An 11787-nucleotide genomic window follows, 5' to 3' on the forward strand; every position below is an offset into this window, starting at 1 on the left:
GGTGAAAGCACGTCAGACAGATGTAGTGGGTTACAAACAAACACACTCAAGCACACACACACAGTGGCCTACTACTGTACCTCGAAGTTGTAAAAGAATGGCTGCCATCTAGTGTTCATTAATGGGAAGTGTTTTAACCTCAGATCACATACATGCATGACAGTTAATATCATATAAACATTTATTCTTTGTACAGTCGAAAGGAATCAATGGGAAATCAATATTTTTAATTACTGATAGAAAAATACCTCTGCTGCACCATGATCACGCCACACCCATACATACGGTAAGTAGCAAAAGAACATCATATTGTGTGTGTGTTGTGAACATTGTACAAAAACAAACAAATATGAGCGTGCAAACATAACATCTATTAGGTATGAAAAACAGGTGTCACTCATACAAAAAGACGTACAGTATGTGGTACATTGGCATATTTTTATAATATTCTCTACAAAAAAATATCAGTGATAAACTCTTTTTTTTAAATTTAATCTTCTTGAGATCAACATTGACTGTGTGCAAATTTCAGAACTTAAATAACACCTGGCTTCTGTGTTTAAAGTAACCCCGTGGACCTGTGAGGAGAAGGAAACAGATAAGTCTTTGGAGTGAGTCATCTTTTCTCATATTTGGCTTCATGTGTAAAAATCAAGTAAGATGACCTCAGGGTACAATGTTGAGTCGACACATTGTACAGTTTCCAAACAGCTAAAGCCAGCGGTTCATGTCACAGAGTCCAGAGAGGCAGATGAAGCTCTATGACGTACGATCCCTCAGTGTTTAACACAGTGTTTCAATGTGCAGCAAATGCAGACGTCCCTCCAACGTGTTCTGTCTTGGCTGAACAATGTTAGTGAATGTTGGTGTCGCAGGCAGCTTTTGATAATGTGATTGATCTTGGCTTCATATAGTTTGTGGTGGCGTGACACTTTTCGACAGTTTGTCAGGATTTGTTTGATTGGCAGCCACTCTGGCCTTTCACCTGGCAAACACTCACAATGTCCTATCCATTCCAGAGGTAAATCCAGGAACAGGAAGCTCTTCCAACAAGGACTGAGCGAATCTTCGTCTGCTCTTACATGCAGATCAGCTCTCACGCACATGACACGGTGGTCTGTTTGACATCTTCAGTTAATCGTTTTGAGGTTAAGCGGCCCTGCCACAGGTCACAACATGTTTTTAGGCTGGTAATGACAACGTGAGATTAGTTTTTCTGACTGGTTGACCTGAGGCTAAGGGTATCCCAGCAGTGGAACGGTGTCGCCCTCACAGTCTGCCGAGTTGGAGGTTAGCATGGTCCCTCAGAGAGCTGCAGCTATAGATGGCTGTGCACTGAAGGACGAACACACAGGACGAAGGTAAAAATAAGTTGTCACACAAGCATGAGCATGAAAAAGTATCAATTAGATGACACTACTTTCAACTTCAAGTCATATTTGTCTGGAATTAGTTTTGCATCATAAATCGAACACTGTGGCGTCAGCCATTGGTTTGTTCATTTATTCAGTTTGGTATTATGATGGTCACCATCTTGATTTTTTGGAGCCAGATGTGGCCATATTTTGGCGAGAGGGTGGAGCTGGACATTGCTATGCTATCCATCCTGATTGGACTGACTCAGAACCCGAAGACACAGCGTGGCAGTGACTTGTCAATCACAAGGTAGCCACGCCTTAAAGTATATCCTGCATTATTGTTTATTTTACTCCAAATGGAACCTTAATTTACAACATTAACATGATGCTGTATTGAAGAAGACTTGAAACTAGTGATTGAGACCATAAACTCATTAGGAAACTGTTTACTGAGGTAATGAATCAAGTGAGAAATACGGTCATTTTCTCTTAAGCTTGCATACCATCAGACTTGTTTTTGCTATCAGTGGAGTCGCCCCTTGATGACCATTAGAAAAAATGCAGGTTAAGGTACTTCCTCACTTTTCAAACCAAGAGGCTTCGTCCACTTGTATAGTCTATGGTAACAATTACACATGTAGGAAACACAAGCATCTAATATTACAATACTTACTTGTTGACCTATGCCACCATTACATCTGCTGTGAGTCAGTGGTGGTCTGTTCTCACCAAAGTCCTGTATGTGGTGTGGACACTGTCTGAACGGAGGCCATTAGAGCCCAGCGTTTGGACACTGACGTGGACTGGGACACTCAGATCTACATTCTCTAGAATACACTGTAGAAAGAGAAGCAAATTATGCAGCACATGAACTGTTATGAAGAATAATGCCCAGCTGTTGAAAGCATCACAGGAAGAGACTCGTACCTTGGTGCAAGCTGAGCTCATGACAGATTTGTGGAAGTCCCCATCTACAAACACCTGAGAAGTGACAGCAATAAGAACAAGAAGCCTTTAGACAAATCAAAGTCTTCCAAAATCAAAGCCCAGGTGTCGGTCTGCCTGCTACTGTAGTTAGTCCTGCCTACCCTGTATCCATAAACAAAAGTGCCGTTACTGCAGCCCAGCTCGTCCAGTGGCGGCCTCTCCCAGCCAATCATGAGGCTGCTCTGGCCCACTGTTTTGATGACCTCAACAGAGCGAACCTCAGCTGGAGCTTCTGGAGGTGAAAGGTGACAAAGAAAAATCAGGCACAGCATCCTATCTCGTTTGTAATGCTGTTAACACAGGGAGGAGTTTACATGTACAGTTCACCTTTTTACTTTAAACTTCTACCAGAATAAATGAACATAACAGGACCCATACTGAACTGACTAACGAATCCAAACCATTTAGTAAAGGCTACCGTCATGCACCGCAGTGTGTTATTGTATGTGGGCAATAATCAAGGCATCATCAAGCTGCCAGAATTTGTGCTGCAATTTTGTACAAAATTATTTTCAATACAAGAGACAGAAACAGGGAATGGGTATAATCACATTGCAGGAGTACACAACCAAAAAGTAATATTAGAATCATTAACTCCAATATTATGCACAAAAGCTATAAGGTGTAGTTATGCAAAGTTTCAGCAAATGCTGTTTTATTGTCAAATAAATAAAGGCATTTAAACTTTTTATAAAAAACAAGAATTTCTTCTCATAGGACATTAAGTACTGGTGTGTTCTGCCTTTGTGTAAATCTCAAATATTGGATTTACCTGGTTTGGGTCTTGCTGTCTTGGTCTTTTCTAGAGCAGCAGGGGACTTTCTCACAGACTTGCTGGACCTCTCAGGAGAGCAATGAGCAGACTGAGGGCAGGATGCAGCAAATGCGAGCCGGTCATATGCGGGGGCAGCACCATCGGTTTGAGAAGGCATGTTAAAATGATCAGCCTCGGGGGCAGTTGAAATGCTGGAGGCAGTTGTGTCTGAGGCAGTGGTTTTTGGATTCGTGTCAGGACATGTTGAGACATCAGAGTCAAAGGTAGTGGTCCTCTGAGTTAAAGGAGCAGAAGCTGTATGTTTAGCATGAGATATGTCAGGGAAAGCAGTGATTTTCTTTGTCAGTTTTGGAGACACTGTTATATCAGTGCCACTGCTTGAGTTGGATTTGGCTTTGCTAGTTTTCTGTTCTTTAATTTGATGGTTAGAAAACATGCTGGGACTGTATGTGACATTAGCAGATCTAGAGGCGACTGCATTAAAAAGTGTTGTTGACATATCAGTGGAAACCAGTGTGGTTGTCACTGCAGGAGTGTGCTTAGCTGGGCTTGAAGCAGTGGTGACAGGGGGAGAGTTGGTATGTGGTATATTGAAACTAAGGCTCTGCTTCTTTGTCTGTGAGGCTGGTCCCAAGTCTGCAGGAGTTGAAAAAGAGAGACTTTTCCTGGGCTGCTGTCCTCTTCCTCGGCTCACTGGAACCTTGAAATGAAGAAAAATGTTAATAATGTAAATATTTTTTTCCATTATTTTTCTATTATTTCCATTAGTTCATTCCAAAACTAACCTGCCTCTGTGTAGTGCCAAATGCTTAAAAAGCTTCAATGTACCTGATAGCTGCTCATTAGAGTCTTCTGCAGTTGCTCGTGTAGGCTGATGATCTTCTCAGGACTACTCAGCCTTCTAACAGGTGAGCTGGAGGGAGGAGTTGGACTCTGTGAGGCCCCACTCAAGGACTTCTCTTTCATATCAGGACGATGAAACCCATATTTTTCAGGTCCACTGGCAGAGGGAGAGAGCTGTGTTGGGATTGAGATTGATTAAAAAGGCAGATTTTAGTGTTGCTCTCAATTTAATTTAGAATTTACTAATATTAATGCAATATTAATGTGTCAGATATTATTAAGATTATTAGTTTGGATTATCTCACATGTGCTGTATTGGCGATCAAGCTCTCCTTCAGGGCTGGAACAACAGGTGATGGTGTAGCTTGGACACTAGCATGTTCTTGCACTGGTGAGGCTGGCTCCGGTGTGTTGGCATTTTTCTTCAGCGTTCCCGTCGTTGCCTGAGTGACTTCACTGCTGTTGTCCTGACGATTTGTTGTGGATTCAGTGGTGACTAAAGATGTGTGTTTTTCACTTTTCAGTTCTCTACATTGTACTCCAGATTCAGGTGTGAATCCATTTTGGTCTTGCTGATTTCCAGGTGTGAATCCGTTGGTGTGGTCTTGAAATTTTGAAATAAATCCTTGTGTAAACCTGGAACTGTAATCCCGGGTCTTTCCATTGTTCTCTGGTGTGAACGCTGCAGTGTAGTCCTGCAGAGCAGCGTCACTGAGCAGCTGCTCAACCTTCTGTGTGAGTGTGGAGTCCACACAGCCTTGTCTGTGCATGGCCTTCATCATCTGAACCAGAAAGCTGTTCCTTTCCTGACACTTCGACACCAGGCAAGACAGCTTGGCCTGTTATTGGACGAAATACCTTTCAGTCAAACCCAACCCTGTCAAACCCACATGACAGTAGTTACCTGACAATCATAAAGCGCAAACAAGTTGTCAGGACTGTAAAGTGCCAGACTGTACAGCATACAGCAGAATGGAGGTCTCTCTCCTCACCTTTAAAGGAGCCACATCCAGATCTGTCTGGCTCCTCTTTTTGAGGAGTGCATCATACTACAGAACAGACAAAATACAATCCAACACATGAAAACTTCATAACATACAACTAACAGCTTTGACTATCACAGACTGCAAAGCCACAGCTGGCTGCTTACCCACCTTAGCTCTGATGTCGTTGTAACGCGTCCTGAGTGAGACGAGAACAGTGCTCATGTCATCCTTGCTGCTCTGCCCTCGTTTTAGAGCGATATACTCTGAGTTTAACTCCTCTAAGGCCACCGTCTGTGAGGTTTTCACACATCAACACACACATGCACACGCACAGGAACAGCTATATGAGAACTGCCTCATGTTGTTGCTGCAACAACTGAAGAACAGTGATACGCTCAAGACATACAGTATATTTCAACTCAGTCCATAAGGGTGTAGATGAATCATCAACATCTTTATGGACTAATTCAAAATTAAGTCTTGCTCGGCTGATTTTGAAGATTAAATTGAGGGGGAGGTTTCAGATTTTCGGTGCATTTTCATTAAAAAGGAGGAATAAACAGGAACAGTTTTTGTGCCACACACATTTTACATACAGTACATAAATGAGACAGAATTTATAACAGGGCCATATACAAGCAATTTAGATTGTTTATGGCACATAACAAAAGACAGGCAAAGATATTCTGCTATATTTACCTTAGCTTTGAGCTGAGCTGTAAGGATGTTGTATTGCTCCTCTATTTGTTTCTTTAGTGACAGAGCATCAGCCTTCTCCCTGACCAGGCCTGTCAGTTTGCTCTGCAGCTCCTCCACCTGCAGCACACACAACCACTGATGAGGTCTAACAGATAATTAAAAGATAGGCATACATAACAGATACAGTTTGCACCTGGAGTGAAAGTTAATGAAAAGCAAAGTCATACCAGGGGCCAAACTACAAGACATACAGTATTTAGGGCTTTGTAAGGTCTTAAGAAGGCTAATTAGGGCCGGCACTGTATGTTGAGTTATTCTGAACTTAACATGTAGTTACAAGTCCGATTCCTAAAAAGTTGGGACTCTGTGCACAACATAAATAAAACAAATGTGAAGACTTGCTAATCCTTTGTGACATACACTCGATTGAAAACAGTACAAAGACAGTATATTAAATGTTTTACCTCATTTACTTCATTGATTTTTGTAAATATCTGCTTACGCTGAATTTGATGGCAGCAACATGTGTCAGCCAGTGTTTCAAACAAGTTGGGACAGGAGCAACAAAAGACTGGGAAAGTTGCTCCAAAAACACCTGTTTTGAACTTTCTACAGGTAAACAAGTTCAACGGTAACAGGACATAGTATCATGACTGGCTATGGAAGGGGCATCTGTCTTTATTGCAAATGTCTGCATTCTGTTTTATTTATGTTTTACACAGTGTCCAAACTTTTTTTCTTGAAATGTACATCTAGTTAAATACCTGGGTTATGAGGCTGTCATTTTCCCGTCTGGTTTCTTCCATCTGATTGGCTACATCTGTCAGCCTCATCACCTTGGCAGCTAGTTCGGCTGCCTTGCTGTCTGCCTCCTCCCTCCTGTCCTCTGACTGACACAATTCACTTTGCAGCCTCTTGGTCTAAACACGCCACAAACATAAACATGGACACATTTAGAGAAATCTCCAATGATACACCTGTAAATATAGAACAGAGGGCCAAAGATTAAATATTTTGTTTCTAAATGGGTCCGGTGTCATCTTTGTTTTTCAAATTAGGATTAATAAAACTGTTTACACTCTGCTTCTACAATTATGCAGTTAAGCACAGAAGTTACAGATACTTAGTGGACCTTGAGTTAGTATTATGAATTAGTTTTATAAGTATAAGTCTGGAGTTAATCTTGTCTTCTATTACAAGAAATGTCCACAAAAACTCACATCTACATGGGTCTTGTCCAGTTCATCTCGTGACCTCTTTAGTTCTGCTTCCAAGGCTTCAATCTCCCTCATCAAATCACTTTGATCCTGTTTTCCATCAAAACCAAGTTGTGTAAGTACACAGTAATCCAGCATAATGATACATAATTACATACATACATAATACCTTAAGGATATTTATCTCTTAATACCTGTGCAGCGTTTCCTCTGTGGTCATTAGTCTGACATCTCTGGGCATATTCTCCTGTCCCATCATGGGCCTCAGTCTTCTTTGTTATAACAGCACTGCTTGGATTCAGCAGATGCTGCTTCTGATTCCTCTCCTCTGTCTGGGACTGGCTGGACAGAGAAGCTCCGTGGCCCTTTCTTTCCTCTCTCAGGCTCTGAAGTAGTAGCTTTATCTGCTCTTCTTCTTGTTTCAAACAACTGATTGAGAGTTCAGTTATTTCTTTTTCTTCTCTTAAACTGCTAACTGCTTTTATCAACTTGTTATGATCTTCTTGTAAAGTGTAAGATGATTGTTCCTCGTCTCTCTGTTCCTTCAGACACTTCGGGGAATTGATTAGCTCGTCTCTCTCCTGTTTCAAATAGAGCACTGTCTGGCTTAACTGCTCCCTCTCTGTCTGTAAACTTTGTAGTGACCGCGTGATGTGATCTCTCTCTTCTTTTCCACTTGAGAGAGATTCTAACAGCTTGTCTTTTTCTCTGTTGAGACCAGATAAAGACTTCGTTAGCTGCTCCTCCTCCTCTTTCAGGCAACTCGTAGATGTTGTAAACTGGTGCCTCTCATCTTTCAGCCCACAGACTGTCCTGGTAAGCTGCTCTCTCTCTTGTTTGAGACCAGCCAGAGATCGAGAGATTCTGTCATTCTCTTCCTTAAGTCCCCAAACCGCCCGAGTTAACTGCTGCTTTGCTTCTGTCTGTGTTTGGACTGACAGAGCTACTTCTCTCTGCTGCTCTCTCAGAGAATTTATGTTGCGCGACAGTTCTTCTTGTTCTGTTTTGAGGTTCTGGACCATCTTGGTCAGCTGGCTCGCTTCATCAGTCAGTGAAATAACAAGACTGCTTTGCAAGTTGTTCTGCAATGGATCATAGTGATTATCATGCTGAAAACCAGGAGCTGACACTGTAGTCAAATCGTGTGGTTGTTGACCGGACATCAAGCCCAGGTCTTCACCTTTCAGCACACTTTGCACCAAACTGTCCACACATTCTTCTTGGTTGTTCTGTTGAAAACGTCCTGATCTTGCAGCTGTATGTTCCCTTTTCATGTGAGATGCCCACAGTTCCTCATCACCCTGTGATTCCTCCATGTGCGGTTCACCCTCCGCTAACCTTTGCTGCAGCTCCATGATGGTATTGAGATCATCCTCAGTCTTCATGGTGAGCTCTGTAATCAAGCACCCTTGTTCCTGGTTCTCCTGCTCCAGCCTGACTCCCTTTGCCTCTAACTTGGAGATGTGCTCCCTCAGCTGTGTTTCCTCCCTCTTGATCTCCTCTTCTCTAAGCTCAAAGTGATCCTGGAGCTCCTGGATCCGGCCAGCCAATGCCCGGTTCTCCTGATTCAGGGCTTGGACAAGATCATCCTGGGCGAGGGCAAGAATGGTGTTATCTTCAGATCCGATACCAGTGGGTAGCGTGCTGACCTGAGTATACAAAGAGGTAGAATTTGATCAGTAATATACTGGGAAAGTTTTTATTGAAATTTGGTTATAATTTGAGCTGCATAATTTGTACATTTGGGAATACTGCTTCCCCTGTGACATACCTTTTCTCTTGAAGGTCCTTGCTCCGCCTCTGCTGCTTTGTTGAGTTGTAATTTCAGTCGAGTATTCTCTTGAGCCATCAACTGCAGCTGCTCCCGCGTCTGCTGCAGGGCAACCTCCAGGCTGTCACGTTGTTCTTGAAGTGCTTCAACATCCTCCCCTAACCCCAAGCTCCTGTAAGCTTCCCTCAGAGCATCAGACTCCTCACTGGGGCTTTCCTCCAGGTTTAGGATCCCTCCAGAGCACCAGGTCTCCATTTTAAACTCATCTATTGTCTCTGCAGTCAAGGAAAGTGACTGGTGACTGGGGTTGGAAGCAAGGTGATGAAAGATGTTCAGAGGGCCGTGTTTGAATGGACTTTCTGATTTGGCAGATTTGTTGCTCCGTGTGCTCTCTGCTGTAGCCTGGTGGTGCGCAGCTGGAACTGCAGATGAATGAGGCTGGCTTGCTCCCTCTTCTGAGGTTAGATGGACCTACATAGAGATCAGAGTCGTGGGACAAATGTTTTGAATCATTTATGTATATAAAAAAAATGATGAAACACTTAATAATAGAACATAATTCAAATTCACGCCTCAGATGATATTTAGAAAACTCTAAACTCTGGCAACAGAGCCTTCACTCTTGAAACAAAAAGACAACACAAGACAAAATTAACAACATTAAGCCAATAATAACAGCAGGAGGAATAGTTATTGATCCTTTAGTTATTTTAACCAACCATGTTTGGCCTGTCTAGAGTGAAAAACTGGTGAAAATGACTCAGAAAACAACTGATCACATTAAAAATAATAATTTGTGAATCGATCAGTTGATCTTAACTGCATTTTATCAAGAGCCGTAAAATAGGCCTGCAGGAATTTGTCACTTTTCAAACATGTGTAGGGCAATAATAAACCTCTTCCTCTCAAGAACCCATAATTATATCATACATATCCGTGACATCCATAAGCGTAACAGTACTGAACTTGAAATTGATCAGGTAGATACTGATTAGATAAGGAACTGATTAGATACTGTAGCAGTCCTACTTCTAAGCAACATGTGGAACGAGAAAATAAGCCTGTTTCTTACATATATCAATATAGAGGATGTTTTTCTCTTGAAGACAGGAAAACCACTGTGCAACCAACCATGACGTCGATTTTGGGCTTGTGAGGTATCCTGCTCTCTCAGGCTGCTCATTCCACTTTAAAACAGCTTGATGCAGTTTATCTCTGTTTATCTCTCCGTGTGTTTCATTACAGGAGACAAACATTGCACTCATCGCTGTGTGCAGTGTGAAATAGTAGGCTGGAGAGCTACACACTATCATTTCAGTTTATAAATGCCTCCTTCTAAAGCTGCTGCAGTAAGTCACATCTCTAAATCTCTGGATCTCAGGACTGGGTTCCTCTTGGTAAATAATGAACTTGGCAAAAGTAACTTCCAGTACTTGGCACTGTATAAGTCAAATAAACTACAAAGGATATTAAAACTGGAAAGGATGAATTTAAACTTTTGAACCTTTTTAGAGATGTCTGCGAGTGTTTCTGATGCTGTATGTATGTGCTTGTGTGTGAGTGGCTGTGTTTTTGTTGTATTGTTATAGTATTGTTATAATAACAACAACAATAAAAATAATTTACGCACCTCTCCAGAGTTCCCCACTGAGGAACGTCCCGTGGCGGTGGAACATGAGAGAGTGTTGGAGGGCACAGGACAAACAGTACGACTACTGCTGAGCAAGTTGGTCCCAGGATCTGGGTATGTGGACTCAGGGTGCGTGGGTGACTGACCAGATGTTTGGTTAGCTGCATCTGTAAGCATCTGCTGGAGTGTGTGGTTCTTCTCTCTCAGCTCTTCAACCTCCTCCATCAGACAGCTTTCAGACAGCTTCAGGTGGTGCACCTCTGCCTTCATCTCCTCCACCTTGCAGGCCAGGAGGTGGCTGTTCTCCTGGGCCTCCTGGAGCTGTTCCAGCAGTCCCCTCCGCTCTGTCATGCCATCCTCCTCTCTCTCAAGCAGCACCCTGAGGTCCTGCTGCAGGCTCAGGATGAAGCCTTGCAGCCTGGCTTCATTTGAGCTCAGTTTCGTGTCTTTGACTCTTTGCCCTTGTGCCGCCTTCTGCGTCTTTCCCTCATTACCCTCTTGCCCTCCTTCTCGCTCAGTTCCCACATTTGGCTGGCACTGCTTCCTCCTTTCCTCCTTTCTCTCCTCTTCTCCTTCACCCTCTCCTCTCATGGCTGGAAGCCTCTCTTGGTCTTCCCAGTGTGTTACAGTCCCGGCAGTGATTCTGCCTGCACTGATCGTTGCCATGCCAGTGGCGGCACTCACAGTCATGTCCAGCAGCTGCTTCTCTAAAGTGTATATCCGGTTCTGTAGGCTCTGCTCTCTGTCCCGGGCCAGGCTGAGCTTGTGTTGGAGTTGGATTTTAAAGTTCTCGAAGTACTGGGACTGGCGACTCATCTCCTCCTCTTTGGCCTTCAGCTGCTTCTGACAGCGCTGTAGTCGATCCCTCCAAACCCGCTCTCCTCGCTCTTTCTCCTGGGTCTGGGCAGGAAGGTAAAGGGAAAGACAGAAAGACAGAGAGAAAATATTAAAGAGAGAGAGTGAGAGAGACCACAGTGGAGTGTGGAAAAGTGATCCCAACGCCGCTACTTAAAGCTTGCTTTATAACATGTTCTAACCCTAGTGACTAAGTGGTCTTCTGAGCTACACTAATGCCCTCTTTGGACTAATATGTATTAGCTTTTGTCTTAGTATTAGTCAGTAGCAATTTGTTCATTTTTGAAAGGGTAGATGACCACTATCGATCTGCCGCTAGTGAACCAACTCATGAACCACTCTTTTGGTTCTGTTTTTTTTCCAGAGCTGCATTGTTTAGAGAACATTACAGATCCAAGACAAAACTGACAGAAGGGCAGGACTGAGAGAAAAAGCCGCATTTACAAATCCATCTGCAACTTCAGTACCATGGACAGCGCCATGAATTTGGTAATCTGGTGAGCAGTCTTTACTGTTGAGGTTATCTGTTGTGACCTGTGTCTGACTTGTATCTCTTTTGTTTTCTACTATGCAGCAAACAAACCAGTTTCCCCATTGGAAATTAATAAAGTTATCTTTCTATTGAACCACCACAGTGTTATCATTTACAACCCTGATTCCAAAAAA

At 42.9% G+C, this 11787-nt stretch overlaps 1 protein-coding gene across 1 annotated transcript; it reads right to left on the bottom strand.

The window, feature by feature from the left end:
- Positions 1-355: 355 nt before the first annotated feature.
- On the bottom strand, positions 356-4735 carry LOC121611894 (sialidase-like). Its single transcript, XM_041944619.1, has 7 exons — positions 4269-4735; positions 3949-4137; positions 3118-3820; positions 2447-2577; positions 2286-2339; positions 2032-2195; positions 356-1335 (listed from the first exon to the last, which is right to left on the bottom strand). The coding sequence occupies exons 1-6, from the start codon at positions 4731-4733 to the stop codon at positions 2067-2069; spliced, it is 1671 nt and encodes a 556-aa protein (XP_041800553.1). The 5' UTR covers positions 4734-4735; the 3' UTR covers positions 356-1335; positions 2032-2066.
- Positions 4736-11787: the final 7052 nt, after the last annotated feature.

This window comes from Chelmon rostratus, chromosome 9 (assembly GCF_017976325.1).
Source record: "Chelmon rostratus isolate fCheRos1 chromosome 9, fCheRos1.pri, whole genome shotgun sequence".
Taxonomy (NCBI): Eukaryota; Metazoa; Chordata; class Actinopteri; order Chaetodontiformes; family Chaetodontidae; genus Chelmon; species Chelmon rostratus.

What these genes read in the sequence shown, in the direction of transcription:
- LOC121611894 (XM_041944619.1), bottom strand. Translation starts at nt 4,733, where the DNA reads ATGCACAGACAAGGCTGTGTGGACTCCACACTCACACAGAAGGTTGAG. An exon ending in TGATCGCCAATACAGCACAT is followed by an intron (nt 4,138 to 4,268) that starts GTGAGATAATCC and finishes ATCCCAACACAG; the next exon opens with CTCTCTCCCTCTGCCAGTGG. An exon ending in CTCTAATGAGCAGCTATCAG is followed by an intron (nt 3,821 to 3,948) that starts GTACATTGAAGC and finishes CTTCATTTCAAG; the next exon opens with GTTCCAGTGAGCCGAGGAAG.